The sequence below is a fragment of the Erithacus rubecula genome, assembly GCF_903797595.1.
Source record: "Erithacus rubecula genome assembly, chromosome: 24".
NCBI classification, from domain to species: domain Eukaryota; kingdom Metazoa; phylum Chordata; class Aves; order Passeriformes; family Muscicapidae; genus Erithacus; species Erithacus rubecula.
The window spans coordinates 5,482,070-5,502,610 of record NC_136676.1 but is presented as its reverse complement, the minus strand read 5'-3'; the positions used below and the strand labels follow the sequence as shown (position 1 = coordinate 5,502,610).

The 20,541-nt window shown below is 41.4% G+C and overlaps 1 protein-coding gene across 1 annotated transcript in view; it reads right to left on the bottom strand.

Annotated features, from left to right (window-relative positions):
• The window catches only part of CFAP74 (cilia and flagella associated protein 74), a 36,212-nt gene extending 20,669 nt beyond the window's left edge, over positions 1-15,543 (bottom strand). The window contains exons 1-20 of the mRNA XM_079326376.1: positions 15,275-15,543; positions 14,257-14,611; positions 13,783-13,873; positions 13,222-13,368; positions 12,923-13,021; positions 11,412-11,516; positions 10,156-10,329; positions 9,469-9,579; positions 8,179-8,281; positions 7,281-7,438; positions 6,569-6,776; positions 5,969-6,151; positions 5,170-5,340; positions 4,578-4,696; positions 3,346-3,412; positions 2,851-2,940; positions 2,557-2,730; positions 1,678-1,819; positions 653-759; positions 87-209 (exon numbers count right to left, since the gene is read on the bottom strand). Of these exons, the coding sequence (XP_079182502.1) occupies positions 87-209; positions 653-759; positions 1,678-1,819; positions 2,557-2,730; positions 2,851-2,940; positions 3,346-3,412; positions 4,578-4,696; positions 5,170-5,340; positions 5,969-6,151; positions 6,569-6,776; positions 7,281-7,438; positions 8,179-8,281; positions 9,469-9,579; positions 10,156-10,329; positions 11,412-11,516; positions 12,923-13,021; positions 13,222-13,368; positions 13,783-13,873; positions 14,257-14,584 (2,700 nt within the window). The 5' untranslated portion in view covers positions 14,585-14,611; positions 15,275-15,543. The remainder of the gene's footprint in view (positions 1-86; positions 210-652; positions 760-1,677; positions 1,820-2,556; positions 2,731-2,850; positions 2,941-3,345; positions 3,413-4,577; positions 4,697-5,169; positions 5,341-5,968; positions 6,152-6,568; positions 6,777-7,280; positions 7,439-8,178; positions 8,282-9,468; positions 9,580-10,155; positions 10,330-11,411; positions 11,517-12,922; positions 13,022-13,221; positions 13,369-13,782; positions 13,874-14,256; positions 14,612-15,274) is intronic.
• Between the last annotated feature and the right edge of the window lie 4,998 nt (positions 15,544-20,541).

The window sequence follows — 20,541 nt, the reverse complement described above, 5'->3', positions numbered from 1 at the left end:
AAACTAGCTAATACATAATTCTTGAGAAAGGCACAAATGAGAAGATTTTAAACTATTTTCTATATGTTTTGAAACATGTCACTCACTGGTTTGCAGTCTGGGTTGTCAAACACGATCACAAACACTGCCCTCACATCCCCAGGGACAGCTGGGACAAACAGGACTGGGATTTTCACTGAGCTGAAGGGTCCAATCTCACCCTCAGTCACCTGAGCAACAACAGTGAAACTCTAGAAACTGCATTGAAATAAAAAGGCTGTACATACTCACTGTACTCACACCCTACTACACCTGGTTTGTAATTCAATTAAACTCACTATGCACAGGAAAAATCCCAACCACAACATTGATATGGCTCAAATCTGACATTTCCCAGACATTCTTCCTGCCCCTCCTTGAGTGCTTTGTTTAACCACAGAACCACATGGCAGGAAAAAGTTAATTGTGGGAAATGTGAATGTACACAGAACCTTTTGTCTCTATAGATCAAAAGAAAAAGTGTGAAGTGATTTCATTTTAAGAATTAACTGTGATACAGTGATGTCCAGTGGGCTTGGAATGATCATGCATTTGAGCATTTCTCACCAGAGCAATTTATTTGATGCAGGCTCAGCCTAGGGAAATCTTGTCTGCATCTCAGGACATTCATTACCTTTCCAAGCATAATTTCAACTGGTATTTCTTCAGGAGAAAGTTCCAATAAATTATCTTCATTGTCAGTGTCCAGATCTGATCTGATACTTAATTCACTAAGTTGCTCTGGAGAAAAAAACAAACACAAAACAAAGCAAAATGCTGGATGAGTTCATCAAAAAAACTATCCAACAAAGAACAAGTACATTAATTTGAGTCAATATTGCAAATCCAAGCATGTACAGCAGTGATGGGAAAATTGGAATGTCTGGAAGGAAATATTTGTTTGGCCATCCAGCTTTATTCTAATTTGGAATTCTATCTGAGTCACCTGAGCCTTCCACTGCTGAGAAACAACATGAATGGTTCAAAAATACAGACTCAGCTGGAAGTGGGAATGGCCTTCAAGAGCTATTTCAGTGGGATAAAGGAATGCAGCCAGAAGGACCTGCAAAAACCACCCACAGCCTTCCCATGGAACTTTCAGCTTCCTGAAATTGGAATGATCAATACTGGGAAGAAATGTTAAAAAATATAGATAAGAACCCAATTAAGAAACTCTTTCTTCTGCAAGACTGCATTTTATTAAGCACATAGTAAACATTAGGAATGAGATGGAAAATGTCTGAGGAGGTTCATCTTTCTGCTTCCTTGTTCCTAGAATTACAGACTATAAAAATAAACCTGTCATGTGGATTGCTATTCTGAGAAGTGGGGATTCAGTTGCTGAGACAAGGATGATGTTAACAATTTTGCAATTTCTGAAGCTGGTTGGGTTCTGTGTTCTTCTGAGACTGAATTGTTGATCACTAATGAGCAGTGAGGTTCTCTGCTGCTTTTGATATAATGGTGTCAAGGCATTATTTTTAGTCATTTTCTGTGAGGCAGCACAGAAAGAAATATAAAATTACTCCTGGAATGATGAGCTACTTAATTTACTGAGTAACTTTGCAAACTGAATTGCTCAGTTCTTTACAGGAGACTACAGCTGGATAAAGCTTGGCCTGGGGAAGTGCAGGGCCACGTTCCAAAGCATCACCTCACCCATGGAGCTGCTGCTCTCGTGCTGCAGGGCTGCACAGGGGGTCACCCCCTCTCTGGGCTCAGCATAAATCTGCTCCTTGTTGGCATTCCCAGCTGCCACAGGACTCATGCTGCCCTCCCCTTCAGGGGAATGTTCAGTGACCTGTCAGGAAACACAGAGAGGGATTTTGTCCCCTGGCTGTTTCTCTGCCTTGTATCAGTTCCAGTTCTATCCAGCAGAAGCTTGATGAAAATCAGACTTTTTCTTGCAACAGCTCCACATCATAAATGGAGAAATGTGTTGCACTTTCCAAGAACTGCACATTCTACAAGACCTTTATTAATGAGCAGATTGAATTTTTGCTGGCTGCCCCAAACAGATAAACAATGTAACAGGAGCAATGCAGTGCAGTGCCAGCTACTTTACAATTTACAGAACCAACATTTTTCTAGTGGAAACCCAGGCAGTTCTATGTCAAAACTCAGCCTGGTGAAACCAGCCCTCTTTTTACCACACCCCTCACTTGATTGCTAGTTTTGTACCAGTTCACATGCTTCTGCCTTCCACAAGCTGAGATTTTTAATGACTCTGTCAGAATCTCCTCTTTAACTGATGTATTTTCTCCTAATTGTCACAAATGTGGTGAATATTGGAGTCATGACATAAATTACTAAAATACTTAAAAATTCAACATTGTTGTCTTCCCCACTCCTCACAAAGGAATTGCTTTTATCTTCCAATATTTGGGTCTAATAGATTATATTTATACCAACCCAAATGTACTAAAGTTTGATGATCTTCCCAAGTCCTTTCTGACCTGAGCTGCTTTTTGACTCTGCACAACTCCACCACACTTCCCAAAGCAGAACATTCCTTTAGGGAAGTGCTTTTGGACCCACCACTCTTGCAGGAGCAGCTTTTACTGTTGCTCTGAGGGTACTTGTGGCACCTGCTGACGTCTGAACTTTGAATGTGGTTCCCAAAGCTCCACTGTTTGTCAGGTTGATGGTCCGTGAAATTCTCTCTCCCACCACAAGGCTGCCAAAGTCAATGAGCTCTTTATCCAGAGCCAGCTGTGAGAAGATAAACCATTAATTAGCCCTGGCCTACATTGCACTAATGTCAATTAAATGAGCATCCGCTTTTTTATAATAATAATTATATTATCCACATGCTTAAAAGAAGTCCCTTACAATGCAGGTCTTGACTGTGCATTTCAGTGGAACAGAAAAAGAACCTGTCTGGGCCATAAACATGACTGCTCCTTCCAGCTCTTTATTTATCTAGAAAAAAAAAACAACAGGAAAAACAAACAAAGTAATTTCAGAAGACTTAGCCTATGCAGTCTGATGAAAAATATTTTCACTCATTCTTTGAGTACCATATTAAAATGTATCTTTACTGATTCCATGTTTCCACTTTAAAAGAGTCTTTGTGACAACTTGGTTAACTTCAGCTGGGTAAGATTATAAATATCTGCTCTCATCTGGAGGCATTTTTCCAAAAGTGCCCTCAGAATTTGCCTTACAACAATTCATCAGACTTGAACATGCACACAGCTGTCCATGTATAACAGTAGCTCTTCTAAACATGTAGTTTTTTCCTTGTTAACAGTTAAGAAATTAAATTAATGATTGTTTTAATCAGACTAGTGGCCTATACTAGGATTCTTCTCCCTGTGCACTTACCATTGGTTTAAATGTTACCAGGAATTCACAGGACATCCCAGAAGACATTTTGCCAGGTGGGTCAAAACTATGGAGATAATGAATAGAAAACTCCAAATTAAAGCTGTGGATAGAACACCCAGCTCCTGCTCTGGCAACAATGGCAGATTTTTTTTCCCTCTCACTTGGACTAATTATCAGAAAAGTCAGAATGAGTGACAGATTAATGAAAGGCTACAAAACCCTGCTGCAACTGGGAAACAACAAAGGCTGATTCTTTATTAAGGTTTTATTCAGAAAGACTTGAAGTGCTTTTAAAAGTCAAGACAGGGACTGCAGCCAAAGAGGTGAAGCTGAGGCTCAAAATCAGCAAGAACAGGTGGAAGTGACTTGTCAGACAATTAGAACTTCTCCCATTATCCATTTTAGTGTTGCTCTGTAACATCTCCCCTGTCCAAACACAAAATGAAGAGGAAAAACCCAAGGAGGGAGCTGCAGATGATTAGAGAATGTGCTGCTTGTTGCCAGCTGTATCAAAATTATCTTGAATAGAATCTGCCACTCATTTCATGGTCTGTGTGAGGCAGGGAAAATGCCCATCAGAAGACAAGACATCTCACAGCTGCACTGCAAATGAAATTATTGAGGCACTCCTGGAGCCCTGCTCTGCCTGGCAGAGGAGCCAGAGGAGATAAGGAAGTGTTGTCAGCCATGGGAGCCCCTAAGCCAAGTGAGACATGGAACACACTCACCCTTCACAGCTTTATCAAAACAAAATTAAACTCAAACCAAAGCAAAATGAAACATTTTCAGAAAGGGAAACACTTCAGAATTCAGGAGCTTAAAATGTGGGCAGGAAATAAGCACCTGCATCCTGACCTTCTGAACAGATCTCTGGCAGTTTCTCCTGAGAAGGACTTTAAGGAATGGCTCTTTATTTCAGATGTTACCTTGATAAAGTAATTCTGATTTAGAGCACAAACTGATTCCACATTGATTTCCTTTATTTTATCAGTTTTTTGCCCTTCCTTTTCTGTTCAATTAAACTGTGTTTATCTCAAGCCAAAAATTTGACTTTTTTCCCCCCAGTTCTCTACCCCATCCCACTGAGGGGGGAATGAGGAGCTGCTCTGTGAGGTTTCTCTGCCTGCAGGGTTAACCCACAACAAGCAGAGATTTCAGTTGCTGCAGAATTGGGTTCCAGCTCTTGTTGTGGTACAAAAGTAAAACAAGTCTGCAATTAATTTACTTACTGAACACTGATGAAGTCCTTGAGGCATTCACTGATTCCCACCAGCCTGCAGTAATTAACACTGTAGGATGCATTTGTCAAAACTATCTTCTTTTTGTAGATTTGGCCAACATCAAAATCCTTGGAATGCCAAAGACACCAGGTGAATATCAGAGACATGATGTCACATTCATGGTCTAAGTGAGTTATTAACAGTTTTGTTAACTAATTGAAATTTATCTGAATGGGAGCCATCACTTCTTTAAGGACATTATTTTACAGTAATAATCTATTTACAAACAATATACAAGCACCAGCCATGCTGCCCTTCAAAAAACATATGACTCAGTCCAACAGGAGGTATCATCATCTGCTCACCCTTGGGACAGCATTTAAACTCCCCTAAGAAAAGGAAGTATTTTATCATTTAGATAGCAAAACTAACTAGTTTATTTAATCTATCACTTAACTAAGAGATTGTTAGAGAAAAAGGCAAGAGCTGTTTCAAATTTCACTACAGACTAATTAAAGGCTGCAACAGAATTTTGATCAAGACATTGGGATATACCTCCAGCAGATACCTCTCTACAATTCCATGCAGAATGGCCACTGACCTTGAAATGAATGCAGCTGGGTTTGCTGTGGAAAGCACAGCCTTTATGTTCCTGACCAGGCACAGTTTGTTTGTGAAGAATTCCAGTCTGAAACTCCTCCATTTTTTTCTCAGCCATTTGTTTCCTCATTGCCTTTATAGCCAACAGTGTTGGATCTTCTGCTTTGGGCACCTAAAAAGGAACATATAGAAAACCCACCAGATCTGTGTGTGTTCAAGAATCTGCAGTTCAAGCAGAAAAATCTACAAAGGGAATCTTCCAGCACCTGGCCAGCCTTTGTCTGGCACATGAATAATTTAATGGACTCTCAGCTGTCTGTTCTTCAGTTTATCCTCACCCAGCATTACAACATCATATTTTTCAGTGCAGACTTAGCTATTCTGCTCTTTAAGGGTTTGGTTTTTTCCCTCCTCAACTTATTAAACATTGAGAAAAAAGTCAGCTGACTTCACTGGAATGCTTCAGTCATGGTCCTGGGCTCCTCCATGCAATTCTAGGAGTATGTACTGACAGAATTTCTTTTGAATCAATCCTGAAGTTTTCTTAAACTCAAACAATTAAACATAATGTGATTTATGTCTTCACAGATTTCTGCACTAAACCTGAAGTACTGTTTTCTCTTGGAGAGAACAAACTTCTCCAGAACAGTGTCAAACAGCAATGACTGATGATATTCTCACATCTGAATTTCTGAATCTATGTAATAACATAATGTCTGCATTTTAACTTCAAAATACACAATTATTGGTTTCAAGCAAGGTTCTTTTCTGTTTCTAACAAGAGATATCACAACATTTACCTTGTGCAAGTCATATTCCCGATTCCAAAGTCCTGGGAATTCTGGTACCAGGAGGGTCTTGTCCTTGTCTGTGTCCTCACCATCACTTCCCCAGAGCACATCCTGGGGTCTGTTCTCAGAACTCTCTGCTTGGGGAGCAGCTCCTTCTCCAGCCAAGGAACAAACTGATGGAGAGTGCCATGGCTGTGGTGAAAGAACACAAGGTTTGAAGATGCAGAGGAAATTACTACAGAACAGTTACTTTCAACACTTACCAGTTTCTGATATTTTTTAAAACAAAAATGACAGATCTTTGGCTTTTTGGCCTCCTGGCCTTTGGCTCAGAGGCTAAAGATGCCAACTTAGGCCAATCCCCTCTTAAAACTCTGATTACAGACAAAATCTTTTATTACAAGTCACTATATTTCCTTCAACAAAAAGGAAACTAACAGGTAGTAAGAGATCTGATGGGGAAATTACACTCCACTTGCTCTCTACTGCCTCATATTTGGTTGTAGTCTGTGCTATTTTTAAAGAGAATTCAATGACCTGCACGTTTAACAACAACAACAACAACAACAAAGCTATCTAAAGAGAGTTAATTCCCAGGCCTTTGATTACCTGTGATATTTCTCCATCAGTATGTTTGTAGATCTCTTCACTTTGCCAGGCTTCCCCACTCTGCACTAAAGGATCCTTAAGTTTACCATGAGCCTTAATTGCTTTGGTAGGGGACTGACTTTTTCTCTGCTTGTGAACAGAAGCTCTTTCTTGCAAAATTCGAGACACAATCTCCATTTTTCTTGACTTCTGCAGTTCTCTAAGAACTCTGTAATCCAAAGTTGTAAGAAATATGAACCCAACCATGGTTGTTTATCAATATTAACTAAAACCCAGCTCCCTTGGAGCCTTTTAGTTAAATAGCAAGTCTCTAAGTTGGGTTCAGTGGTAATTTGTGCCAAGACACCAAGTGATTCAGAGGCTGTTTATACATTTTTTTTGCAGATAAATATATGCAGTTACAGTGTTTTAGAAGGCTGTTACAGACTTTCACAGTGTTCAGGGGAGGAAGAAGGACAGTTACTTCAGCTTTCCAGTTGAGGGTCACTGAACTCCCCCCCTGGAGGAGTTGATCACAGAACACCCACTGAGCTCTGGTGCTCTGAGCACCCCTAGGGCAGGAGTTCAGGGCACCAAGAACAGACTGAGCAAGTGTCACACACTGAGTGGGAGAGAGATTCACTCCCTCCAGGCACCACCAGAGATGTTCTGCCTTCAGGATCTGACTGAGCTCCAGGGAGCAGGCAGAGTTTGTTATGGATTTGATACTCACTCTTTCTTTTTTTCATGTTCTTGCTGTCGTTTATGGAGAAAAATTTCCCTGATAACATTCCCTCCTTTTGCTAGGATGGCCTCCCTCATTTTCATCTCCTCCTTCTTTGCTTCCAAGGCCTTTTCTCTGTTCAAAATCTGGAGAGTTTGGAGCCTTTCCTATGAAAGTCACACAAACCTGTTACATATTTGATTCACATATTAAAGAATAGGAAAGAGAGAATCTAATGCTGGTCTCCTTATCCAGGTATACATTTATGGTGGATAAGCAGAAGGTATTGTCTGTAATATTTTCTGTAGTCCAGGGGTGCTGAGATGCAGAAAACTCTGACTAGGTCCAGGCTACTTCTCTACTCTTCCAGCCTGCCCCTGAAATGCTGCTCAGTGAAGGAATATGAAAAGATAACAGTTCTAAACAAATCAGGATTAAATTAAGATCATTCCCTCAGATTCCACAGAACATAAATAGAAAAGCAAAGCAGCATAGCTCAGAAATTCCTAATCTATACTATTTAAATTCTCAAATAACTGTTTTTCTTCCATATGTTTTCTCCATGTAGAATATTTCTGCATTGGGATCCAAATAACTGGAAATCCTTTTGGCTGAACTTCCAGAGAACTTTTTTTAGTATGCATTATTTCCCAGAGAGTTCCCCTCCCTGAACAACTAGACTGTTGACAGAATCAACTGCATCAGCAGAAGTGTCAAAACCTGCCCACACAAATCTCATGCCATCCTTCCCATGGTTAAACTGTCCCCAATTTCAAGGAGTTTGGTCAGTGATGTGATCAAAAATTACAAAAATCAACTCTGCAAGGAAAACTGAACTGACTTGCACTAGAACCCAGCAGTCTCCCAAGTCAGTGACTTCATTCCCATCCCAGCCCAGCAGCAGTACCCTGTTGGAAGTGATGCTGGTTTTCAGGGAAAGCACAGCTTGTATCCTTCTCTCCATATGCTCCCGAGCTTTCACTTCTTCCTTTGCATTTTTTTCCTGAATTCTGTAAGCAAATTAAAATCTTTCAGGCTCTCATCCTGGAAATCTCATCTTGGTATTAGAATGTTTGAGCTGACAAGGAGTAATTGCCAAAGTCCCCAGGCACTGCTGCTGCAAACCCCTGGGTGGGCACTGCCTATGGGCACAGGGAGCAGTTGGAGACTCCTCCAAACATGGCACTGCTTGAGCTCCAAGTGCCAACAGGTTTTCAAATATTTTGCTCAACAACTTTAATTTTTTTAAATTTTGGATATGAAGAATGTGTTTCATGTTATGACATATGACTGGCTGCTAAAATAAAGAATTCAGGTGTTGCTCATATAAGCAATATTTAAACCCTTATGTAGCAAACTTTTCAAGCCAAGCACATGTACCTACACTAAAAATAAACTCTAAAAACTCTGTAAGTTAGAAATATGTGGGCAGGAATCAAACCAGGGAATATTCCAGTTAATGTAATGGGAAACCAGGAAAAAAATTAAGATTGATACGTTAGATGCATTTTTTAAGAAAACAAAAACGATTTGATTTTGCTTTTCATAATTATGATCAGTTTGTATGCACTATTTAATAAAAACAAACCAACAGAGAAACAGTACAATTATTTCAATCATTTGACAATTAAGGCCTAATATTTATATATTAGGATATATTTGCATGTGTGTAAGAATAAGTAACAAATGTTCAGTTTCTTCAGCAGCAAAATAATTCAACACCAGAGTAAATATTATAAACATAAATCTATGAAAAAACATTTAATTTAAAATCAACCTAAGCAGAAGCACGAAAAAATTGCCCATCAAGCCATTGATGCTTTTTTACCACATTTCTGAGGGGACATAGAATGGCACAGGGCAGGTTTCAAACCTGGATTTTAGTTGTACCACTTCTATTAATGGCAGTCACATATAAAATGCTTCAAATCATTCTCAATGCCTCCAAGTGGTCAGAGCCCTCATGACAAAGACTCCAGGGAATCTGGAGGCCATGGTAGGACACTGAGTGGATTTTCTTTTTTCCACCTCCTTTTGTGCTCTGTAAGATTTCAATGCTTCACCAAATTGTACCTGGCATGGGATTTCCAAGTGCAACAGAAGACACACCTTGCAGAAAAATCATTCTTTTTCAAAGACTGAAGGATAAACTCTTGCCCAGCAGAGAATGTACAAGAGGAAAGGAGTGAAGCCCCACCTTGCCATGCTCTGCTTCAGGAAGCAGACTGCTTTCTCATGGTTCCTTTTGGCATCCTCGAGGAGTTTTTTATTCCTTTCTTCATGGTCTCTCTGGGCTTTCTCCTCTCTTCTGCAAAACACAGAAAAAACAACAGTTACAGCAGGACTAAGGAGAATTTGATTTCAATACAATGAGGCCTCAGGGTGGGGTTGGGGATTTTATTAATATGTCTGAAATTAGGATGTTTTTCTGCTCCCCACTACACCCATATTAAAGACAAAATTATAAACTTCACAAAAGCCACAGACTGACACACTTTGGCTTGGCTTTTGGAGAGCACTTTAGTGCTTTTTGGTGTTTGTTCTGCTCCAGGAAATCTCAATGGACTTCACCATAAGTCCAGAAGGTCCTGGAGGCCAGCACTGCAGACACATGCTGACCCAATAAACCTCATTTCCTATGATAAACGTGATATATAGTTTTTCATGAACAAGTTTATTCCCATAAATCAGAAATCTTTACCTGCATAACTGCAAGGCTGTGGCCAATTCTTACTTTAAATGCATTTCCTCATCAAATATTCTTGAAGCACACCCAGCTAAAACCCACAGTAGCATTTGAACTAGTTAATCTCAGCACCTGCAGCAGAGAATTGGCTGAAAATAAAACAGGAAAGGCAGCAGGCTCTGACTTTGAGGCTCTTACTTCTCTCGGGTCCGACGTGTTCCTTCTGCTTGCAGGGCTGTTATTTTTTCCTTCCAAATCCTCACTTCTTTCTCCTCCTGGTATTGCATCTGTAGCTCCTCCTCATCTTTTTGAAGTTGTTCACGGAGGATGTCGTATTTTCCCTGCTCAGTTTCTATCTGCCACAGTTCAAGCCTTTAAAGAAAAAAGTGTGAATTGTTTTCATTGGAATACTGATATTCTTTCACTTTAAGGTGATAGATTGATTAGGGAAGGCTCTATGAAGAAAATAAACATGTAATCATGCTTTCTTTTATTATTTTAAAACATATTTTGAATAAAACCCTTTTACTGACACAGGTATTTCAGACTAAGGCTCATATTTAATAGCATATCCCTTTCAAAGACATCAAAAATATTGGTCAAAAAAAGGTAAAAAACCCAAAACTCAATTGTGGGTTTCTCCCATTTACCTAGGAGAAAATATGAAAACCAAGAAAAATTCTAAAAATAGCTTTTCCTTCAACAATAAATAACTTCAGGGACAGGCCACAGCTTTTATTCTTCTGTGCTTTGCTGAAGGAACCAGATATGATAGAGCTGAGTACATTAATCTGTTCTGTGTATTGCTAATCACACAATAAACAAGTCAAGCATTTTAAAGCTATTACACAACACTGCAGCAGAACACACTGTATCCTGGTTAACCACTTGGCTAATCACAGTAGAAGCTCGTGCCTGTGTTCCTCTTTTGATGTACCTGTGTACCAAAATATAAACACACTCACCTGTTGCCTCCTGCAAAAGACAGTTTTATTCTGTCTGATATAAAGAAGTAATTTATTATGTGTGAACAATCAATTACAAGCAGCAATAAAAATACACAGTACTGCTACAATGCTCATTTTCTATCCTTTCCTTTATGCCCTACAAAAACACTAAGAGGCATAAATTACAAGTATTTATGTTCATGCACAGACTGATTTACTTTAGTCCAGCTTATTTTACATTTCAAATGAGACCTGTTTAGGTCACAATTTATGCACCTCTCATAATAAAATCAAAACTTTATTTACATGTACAAAACAAACTTGGGGACTGAGCCACAGCACCCAGTTTTGTAAGGAATGAACCATGCAGGCTAAAAGTTGCTCTAGAATGTAGTTCCATATTGACAAGCAATTTCTCTATTGATTAACTTTTGAATCCATCCAACAGCATATGAAGAATGTAATAAAGATTGATTCCCTTCACACTTTCTTCACTCCCTCACTTACAAGTTTTGCTTTAGTGTCAGAGCAAGTCTCAGCTCCAGCTCCTTCTCCCTCTCCAGCTCAGTGCACAGGCGGCTGCTCACGGCCTGCAGGCGGGACACGGCTGCACTGCCAAGGTCACACAGAACCCATCAGAAAGGAATGGAACACAGCCCCTCTTGCAATAAAGCACTGATCTAAGGCTCAGATTTACTCATCAGAATCCCAGAATGTTATGCACTTCCAAGAGTCCATTCTCAAAGCAGAGCTTTCTTTAAACTCTTACACATCGGTTGAAAGGAACAGATGAGAATTTCAAAAGCAATGACCAGTAGCTTAAGGCAGATATCCACTTCTCAAACTGATAAAAGTAGTATTATTCATGAAGATAAGTGTAGGGGAACCTAGAGAACCTAGACTGATATTGCTTTTAAAATGGTACTACAATATTCCATACACTTAGCCTACAACTGCAGCATTCCCACACAGTTATTTTCCTTCTCTCCCCAGGAAAACTAGCAGTGTACTACAGGATCCACAGACAGTGGCCTGACTATACTCAACATAAACTCCCAGCCTCTAAATGAAAATTGGATCTTCTACCTGCAGCTACTCCTGTAAATTCAACATTTCTGCATTGGCATTGCCAGTGCTAATGGCAGCCAGGATTTGCATTATTGCTAAAACACAAAGACTTTGAATTTCATAAGCCAGGAATCTATCAAGCCTTCTCACTCCACCAGTCACTTGCTAAATGTAAGAGATTGGGAGAATTGCTGTTTTTTCCATATCTAGACCTCTCCATGTGACCCATCATAAGGATAAACACCACACTGCTTTTCTGTCTTTGCTGGGATTTGTTACTGTCTCTGAGATCCCACTTGCAGCACCTCAGGAGGCTCATTTACATCAGCTCATCAGTTTTGTTTAAGCAGCTCTCCCATTCTGGCAGTTAACCTGCCTTCCCTTCTCTCATTCATCCCTGCTCTAACCTGGAGATTACCACAGGTTAGAAATGCAGCTGCAAAGTTTGTTCACAAGCCTCTGGCTCCTGGTACACAAGCCACCCACTGCTTTCTATTTAAACCAAATGTGAAGAGTACAGTAAATTGCCTCCCACTTGATAGCACAAGTGTTTCAGAGCAGCTCCTGTATGCAGAGCTACTCCTGAAAGGCATTCCTGCATTCCAGAACAACACAAGAAAGGAATGGCACATGTATGTGTGCATTTATAAAAATACACACACACACATATATAAATCCTGACTGAGTAATCACCAGAAGCAAAGCCATGACCTCCAGAAGTGCCACAGCACCTTGATTCATCAGACTGAATAGAAGATTGAGATCCTGGCAGACATAATTGACAGCAGTGGGCTAGGCTGATTTTATATCTGTTGTTACATTTTAAAATATATCTCTTTCTTACCCATTCCCAAATTTCCACCTCTTTCTGCCCTTATCTCATTAATTACACACAGATGAACATAGTGGATGCCTGTAATCCTTGGTATCCAGAAATACTCTCTACCTACACATTGCCAGCCTCCTCCTCTCTCTCTATTTCCATGTCTACATGATCCAGCTGCTTTGCCAGCACCTTGCTCCTCAGCCGACAGGCACTCAGCGTGTCACTGCAAGAAACAAACACATCATTTATGTTTTGTAGGTTCTTTTCTCTTCCCAGTGAGACTTTTCTTTTTGGGGGCAAGATTCACAGCCAGGATTCCTGTCAGATACATGGTTCTATAAACACAAATATCTATGGTGGATACAGCAGCTCAGTATTTGCTGGTGGTTTGTGCTGATGGATTATGCTTGTTTAGACACTAACCTGGATTTTTGGAATGCCAGTTCCTTTCCCCTGACCATGTTATCCAGCAACTGGAAGTTTCTCTGTGAGGCTGATATGCGAATTCTGTCTGCAGACTTCAGAGGCTGGATGTCACCAATGCTGCCCAAAGAGTGTCCTGAGCTTTGCCTTTGAATTGGAACACACAACCAACAATGAAACACAATGCAGAACTGTAGTTATGTGAAGTTTGTCTGACACTCTTACATCCCTGCTTTCTGTTTTATTCTAGCAGAACTGTTACAAATAAGACTGTTATAAATAAGGAAGAACATGAACACGGCACAGGAAGTTTGCATGCATGGACTTAAGCCAGGATTTTCAGTATTAGATATCTAATGCTGAACATTTATACCCTCATTTAAAGTACTAATGATGTGTCTTTGTTTTAAAATGCCTGTGGCTCCTCTTGATCCCTAACGTTCCTCAACAATAGTTTTCAATTCTAACAGGAACATTTTAAACTAGTTTCAGGCATGCCATACACAGCTGGTCACTCAGCACCACAGAGGAAATTCTGTTTGAACTGAACAAGGTAATTACGTGCTAGAATCAGACTGGTCTCCAGAATCTTCAGAAGTGTCCTTGTTTTCCATCTTGCCACTACCATCCAGCTCTTCTTCCAGATCATATTCTAGCAGATATTGAAACAACAGTTTAATAACGAGACTTTGAATTTTAAAATGCAAACCTTTCTACACTTGCTGTCAAGTCACAGTGTGGGGAATCAGAGATGACATTTTATAGCATTACTGCAGTGTACATAAAAAAATTCCTATGGCAAAACACACAGGTCTATTATACACCTGCAAATGAACAGGAGAATGTTCTCTGCCTTCATGTGGAAGTGTCACCAAGAATTCCATTTATGTGGGAAAATCCCAGACAAGAACAGGGTGAGGGACAAGGGAGGATAATGTATTGTCAGGTTCTGGCCAATGATCTAACACGTTTATCTTACATAAAGTTTACATTAATAACAGTTTTTTGTGAGTTATCAAAACAATTCATTTTCACCTTCCCAGTGCTCTTCCATGTAAGGGAACTGGCCAACTGCATCTTCCTTGCCTTCCTCTTCTTCCTCTTCTTGTTCTTCTTCCTCTTCTCTTTCTCCTTCTTCTTCCTCTTCTTCTCTTCTTTCTTCTTTTTCTCTTTCTTCTTCTTCCTCTTCTTCTCTTTCTCTTTCTTCATATTCTCTTTCTTCTTCTTCCTCCTCTTCTCTTTCTTCTTTTTCCTCTTCTTTTTCTTTGTCTTCCTCTTCTTGTCTTTCTTCTTCCTCCTCTAGAAACACTGGAGGAGATACTTGCTGTTCTTCCTCACTATGACTGCTCTCACAACCTTCCATGCTGACAGTTCTTTCCAAATGACCAGGCTGAATAAAAAGAACAACATGCTTTACACATCAAATGTCCAACAACTTGCAATAGTGGTGACTATTTCTGGTGGTGAATTCACAGCATTCAGTACATACTTAATGCATGTGAAATAACTGGATGCAACCACATACCCCTGTGTCAGTTACATATTTTGAGTATCAACTATAATAAATCTATTGGTGAAAAGCAAGAATTCTGCCTTTTTCCTTTTTTTTTTTTTTCTTTTTTAACAATCAGCTCAGTAATGCAACAAACCTTCTGAATGTATTTCATCCATTTACACCATGACTTTACCCCAAATGATTTGGGCACAACTCCAACAAGCACTATCTGCTCTTGAGCCCTGAGGAGTTCTCCAATGCAAAGCAAACTGTTCCCAAATCTTGTTACAATTTGTTAGAATTCAGGAAAGTCTGCCTGTCATCTAGAATGAGTTATTACCACATGGTTGAGCATTTCACATCTTACTCACAGAGAGATTTGGACATATGATTAATTTTAACGAAGGTGGCTCAGCTTTGAGTGCATTTATGTAAATCCTTCTGCAGAACTCAAGAAGAATCAATAAGAAGAGAGCATCTATTTTCTCCAGTTAAGGAGCAGAGAAAACACCCCCCAGGATTTGAAGTACGGAGGAATGAGTAAATGGTAGGAACCACCTTAAAGCCAAGTAGGATTCCTACGCTGGGCTACTGATTTAGGGATGTTGGTGGCACTAGGAAGCGGCACAAACATCAAACGAGCTGCCAATGCAGCAGCGGCCCCAACGCCTTCAGCCAAACCACTGCGCTGGGAAGTTGTGCGGCTCCAAGTCGCAAATAACAAAGTTTGGGGTGAATTAGGCGAAGCTGCTCAGCACGGCAGAAGGCCCGAGCCCTCCCACAGGACACCCGGGTCAGCCTGGGCGCTGCCGGCGCTGTCCCCTCACGGCTCGCCGCGCTCAGCCCCGGCCCCGCTCCTGCGGCCCCGGGCCCGCCGCGCCGCGCGGGCCGCGCTGCCACGGCAACGGCGCCAACCACCGCGCGCGGGGGCGCACGGCCGCAAACCGCCCCCAGCCAGCGCGGGCGCGGGGCGGCGCTGCCGGCGCGGATCGCTCGGTCCCCCCCGCCCGCGGGGTGGTGCGGGCCGGGCTGGCCCGGGGGCCAGGGACTGATGTCCCGTGTCCGAGGGCCGGGGTGCGGTGTCCGAGGGCCGGGGTCCCTGGTGTGATGTCCGGTGTCCGAGGGCCGGGGTCCCCGGGCTGATGTCCGGTGTCCGAGGGCTGGGGTCCGGTGTCCGAGGGCCGGGGTCCCCGGGCTGATGTCCCGTGTCCGAGGGCCGGGGTCCGGTGTCCGAGGGCCGGGGTCCCTGGTGTGATGTCCGGTGTCCGAGGGCCGGGGTCCCCGGGCTGATGTCCCGTGTCCGAGGGCCGGGGTCCCCGGGCTGATGTCCCGTGTCCGAGGGCCGGGGTCCTCGCAGTTGTTCAGCTGATTGAGTTCTTGAGGTTTGAGCTATCAGGAACTGCTTACTTGATGATTGTTTGCATTATTTATTCTCAGAGGTAGATTAAAATATGAACCACTGGCACAGCTCCTGTCCGGGTGTGGCAGCGAGTGAGCTTTTGTCACGTTCTTTAAAAAGAATGATTTACACTTTGGAAATACAGCATTATTAACAATCCCATGGTATTAGTGTCAGTAATTACCCTGGTGGGAACACCTCTACCTGTGCTGCCTGTCTGGGACATCTGGTTCAGCTGCTTTCAGGTACCCAAAGCCAGAGACATTCTCAGTGAACTTTCAGCTTGGTGTTTATTCACATACACTTATAAACTTTAAGCAAGTTGGTGGTATTATGATTGAAACCCTTTTTATGAATTCAGATGACTTGCTTGCAATGTTAAGTCCTATGGACTTGGGGCTACAGCACACATGTTAGAATATTGAAGGTTTCAAAGTTTCAATCTAAAAGGACACTGTCTTAAATGTCTTCTCAGAAGTCAACGTGTACCATCCTGAAAAAATAATTTCACCATTAGTTACTAATAAAAGCTTATTGCAGCAGAAATCATGTATTGCTCATGCTGCCCCTTTTTTTTATGTCACATTCTGAACAATTCCTCTGGCTTCAGCAGCAACTGCAGCTCTAGAGGTTCTGTATGAACTTCTGTAGTTGTTATAAATATGCACAAAATCATTACATGAAAAGTCTTTCGATGATATTTCAGTGATTTACATAGTGAATGTCTGTGTTCATAAAGTCAATCAGTTTGAATATTCTGTTCTGCAGTGGAATCTCCTGAGTGTTTGATATCAAGAGTTCAGGTACCAGATTTAGGGTGCCCATAGAGGCTGTGGCTGCCCCATCCCTGGAGCTGTCCAAGGCCAGGCTGGACATGGCTTGGAACAACCTGGAATAGTGGGAGCCCATGGCAGGGGCTGGAACTGGGTGAGTTTTGAGTTCTCTTCCAACCCAGGCCATTCTATGATTCTGTGATTTTAGCTCTAAATTGGCAATTAACTGGGTTTCCTTTCTGTTCTATTCTTTGTACTACCTTGACAAAGTCAAGGGCCAGTGCAGCTGGATCCACAGCAAAGCAGATCCCTGTTCCCTCACTCTTGGCACTAGGCCTCAGTGACGTGCTAGAGAAACCCAGCTATTCAAAGATTCACAGGGATTCAGTTATTAAAATACTGAGACATCATCTGCACCAAAATACACCCTGCTCTGTACACAGAGACAGATGCATTCTCAGATTTATTTAGTTGAAAACGTTCCTTAATTGTAAGCAATATTTCTGTAATTGTTATCGTTGCTATGAGAGTAAGGTCTAGGTTTTGATCCCAGGCACACAAGCACATGCTGCTAATCTGAGCATTTATTTCTACTGGCACACACAGTATGGAGTTTAAATTACTCACAGTGACCAGTTCATTGTCCCACATTTATGCTATAGGTCCTCAATCTTGAGAAATACACAGACATTCTTAGCTCTATAAATGGTGGAATCTTGATTTTATGGCATCTATTCATATTACATAAAACAAATTACATACAGACATTTGCAGGATTAAAGCTACAAGATGTAGGCTAAAAATATGCAGTGATTAACTGTATAGCTCTCTCTGCAGATCTGGAATAGTTATAACTGTGTTAACTCTGAACCTGCCAGTTCCCACACTCCTTGAGTTGGGATGAAAAAGAACCAGGCATGGATTTTCCCCTCAAGAAAATACTCAGAGAAACACCTGGAAATATCAGTGATTGCCAGTTTCTTGTGATATTTTTTCAGGGTATTTTTTCAGTCCCAGTTTACAACTGTTTTAATTATTTTCGTAATTACATCAACAAAGGTTGTGATTTTGTGTCAGGGAATAATGTGTTTTTACGGAAAGACTGTAGATTTTTGTCTCTCATATAGACAGGAGAAGGGAGAAGATATCTGCAGTTCCTCCGAAGGAAATTATGACTTCTCAGCCAAATTCTTATCTCCCAATCTTCAACGTACGTCTATCAACTTAAAGCCAGTGAATCTTTAAGATTTAAACTCCAGGAAATGTACAAAAAAGGCTTTGGTTGATGCAGCTCATCCAGATTTTGTGGGCTCTGGATCCCAGTGATCCATCTCAGAGAAACTGGGAAATGGAGTGAGCAGATCCAAATGAAAGCCCTGATGCTTTGCTCCCACGAGGTTAAATTGAGAGGCATTTCCATGAAGCTCCTGCAGTTGCACCCCAGGATCAGCTGGAAATGAAGCAGAGCTGGCCAGTTCACTCTGCTGTGTGGCTGCACACTGTGCTTCCACAGGCACTTGGCATTTCCCTCCGAACGTTTCCAAGGTGACAGGAGCTCATATATGGAGCTTTCTGGCGTTTAGGCTGGAAGACATGCCAATAATGGAATCTGCATTTTGGCAGGGTGGTTCATATCAATTACATAACACGACTTGTCTGCCCCTGTTGTTTGATAGGCATCGATGTTGGCCTGTAAACAATGGCAAACATTGATTTGTCGGACTGTAAATAATGGCAAACATTGATGAGCATCTTCCCAATGACTCATCCTTACAGATGTATGGACAAAAAATGAGAGGGGCATTTGCTATCAGAGCACTTTGTGGAGGAATGGCCTGGGATGGCACCAGCTGGGAGTGCACCTCTGAGAGCAGCTCATCTGGGGTAAAACTATCATCCTGCTCCTGGAATTAGCTCTGGCTTGGGGGCCAAGTGTGGAATTTCATCCCAAATCTGTTGCATAAAGAAAAGAAAAGGAGGGCAAAGTGTCTGGCTGCAGTGTGCTTCATGATTATAAAAAATGTTATGCAGACTGAGGGAGGAACTAGATGTTCTATAGAACATTTAGAAACAGATAAAAACTATATTCCTAGCATTTAAGGTGAAAGGGAAATTAATATTGTGGTTATTCAGATACTGATTAAATACAGACACATTTGTGTTGGGGCTGGGGGACATTCATATAATGAAACTACAGTACAACCTCTGAAAAGAGCTAAATATTCCCACCATGCAATTGCTACTGATATTCCCAAATCTCATTTACAAAAATAGGCATATGTGTGTAATTTATATATCTAGAGACATTTGGCGATGTTGCCACAACAGTCTTTCATGAGCTGCTTAGGTGGAATCATGGGAGGGTAAGACTAATTATCCCTGTGGTACACTTTTTGCCTCTAAAAATTATATGTGACAATATGACATCTTTATTTTGCTAGCAATAAAACCAACTGTTCTATTTAGAAAATGATCTATTAAGAATACCAGGTAATGCAGTGCAACTGTAAAATAAATTGAAATAAAGTTCTTTTGATACAGTCTCAAAATCCTGAGTAATAAATGACCGAAAACTTGTTTTTTGGCCCAAATCACTGAGCATGCTTCTCCTCAATTCCATCAAAATACACTATCCAATAAATGATTGTATGGTAACACTTATAGAAGTATGGATGACTGTGATCAGTGAAAATTCATACCTGTTACATGTTACAGAAGAAAAATTCTTGACAGATACTGAAGTGTGGGTTTCTGACTTCAGTATAGTAAAATATACTTCCAAGTTGTGACCTTTATTACTGCTTGAGTAGGGTAGTTACTTCAAGAATTAGTAATTCTTGATATGGTAGTAATAACAACAAATGATTTAATAAATAGCAGTGATTAAATGTCACTGTAAAATTGTCCAGATGTAGATGAAGTCCATTAGCATTTGACCTGGCATGGACAAATACTACAGAAACACAGATTTAAGGACCACTGTGCTGCTTTCACAGATCTACTACAGCTTTACTACACTAAAGATCAAAATTTGCTCCAAGCTGTGTAACCCTGACCTGACATTCTGGTCCTGCTGGAGCTGCAGTGATCCCACACAGCCCCCGAGGATCCTGCTGAGCCCCACGTGCCTGGTCAGAGCAAGAGATGGACATTTCCATGAATTTGGTGTCTGGTCAGAGCAAGGGATGGACATTTCCATGAATCTGGTACCTGGTCAGAGCATGGGATGGACATTTCCATGAATCTGGTGCCTGGTCAGAGCAAGAGATGGACATTTCCATGAATCTGGTGTCTGGTCAGAGCAAGGGATGGACATTTCCATGAATCTGGTGCCTGGTCAGAGCAAGGGATGGACATTTCCATGAATCTGGTGCCTGGTCAGAGCATGGGATGGACATTTCCATGAATCTGGTGCCTGGTCAGAGCAAGAGATGGACATTTCCATGAATCTGGTGCCTGGTCAGAGCATGGGATGGACATTTCCATGAATCTGGTGCCTGGTCAGAGCAAGAGATGGACATTTCCATGAATCTGGTGTCTGGTCAGAGCAAGGGATGGACATTTCCATGAATCTGGTGCCTGGTCAGAGCAAGGGATGGACATTTCCATGAATCTGGTGCCTGGTCAGAGCATGGGATGGACATTTCCATGAA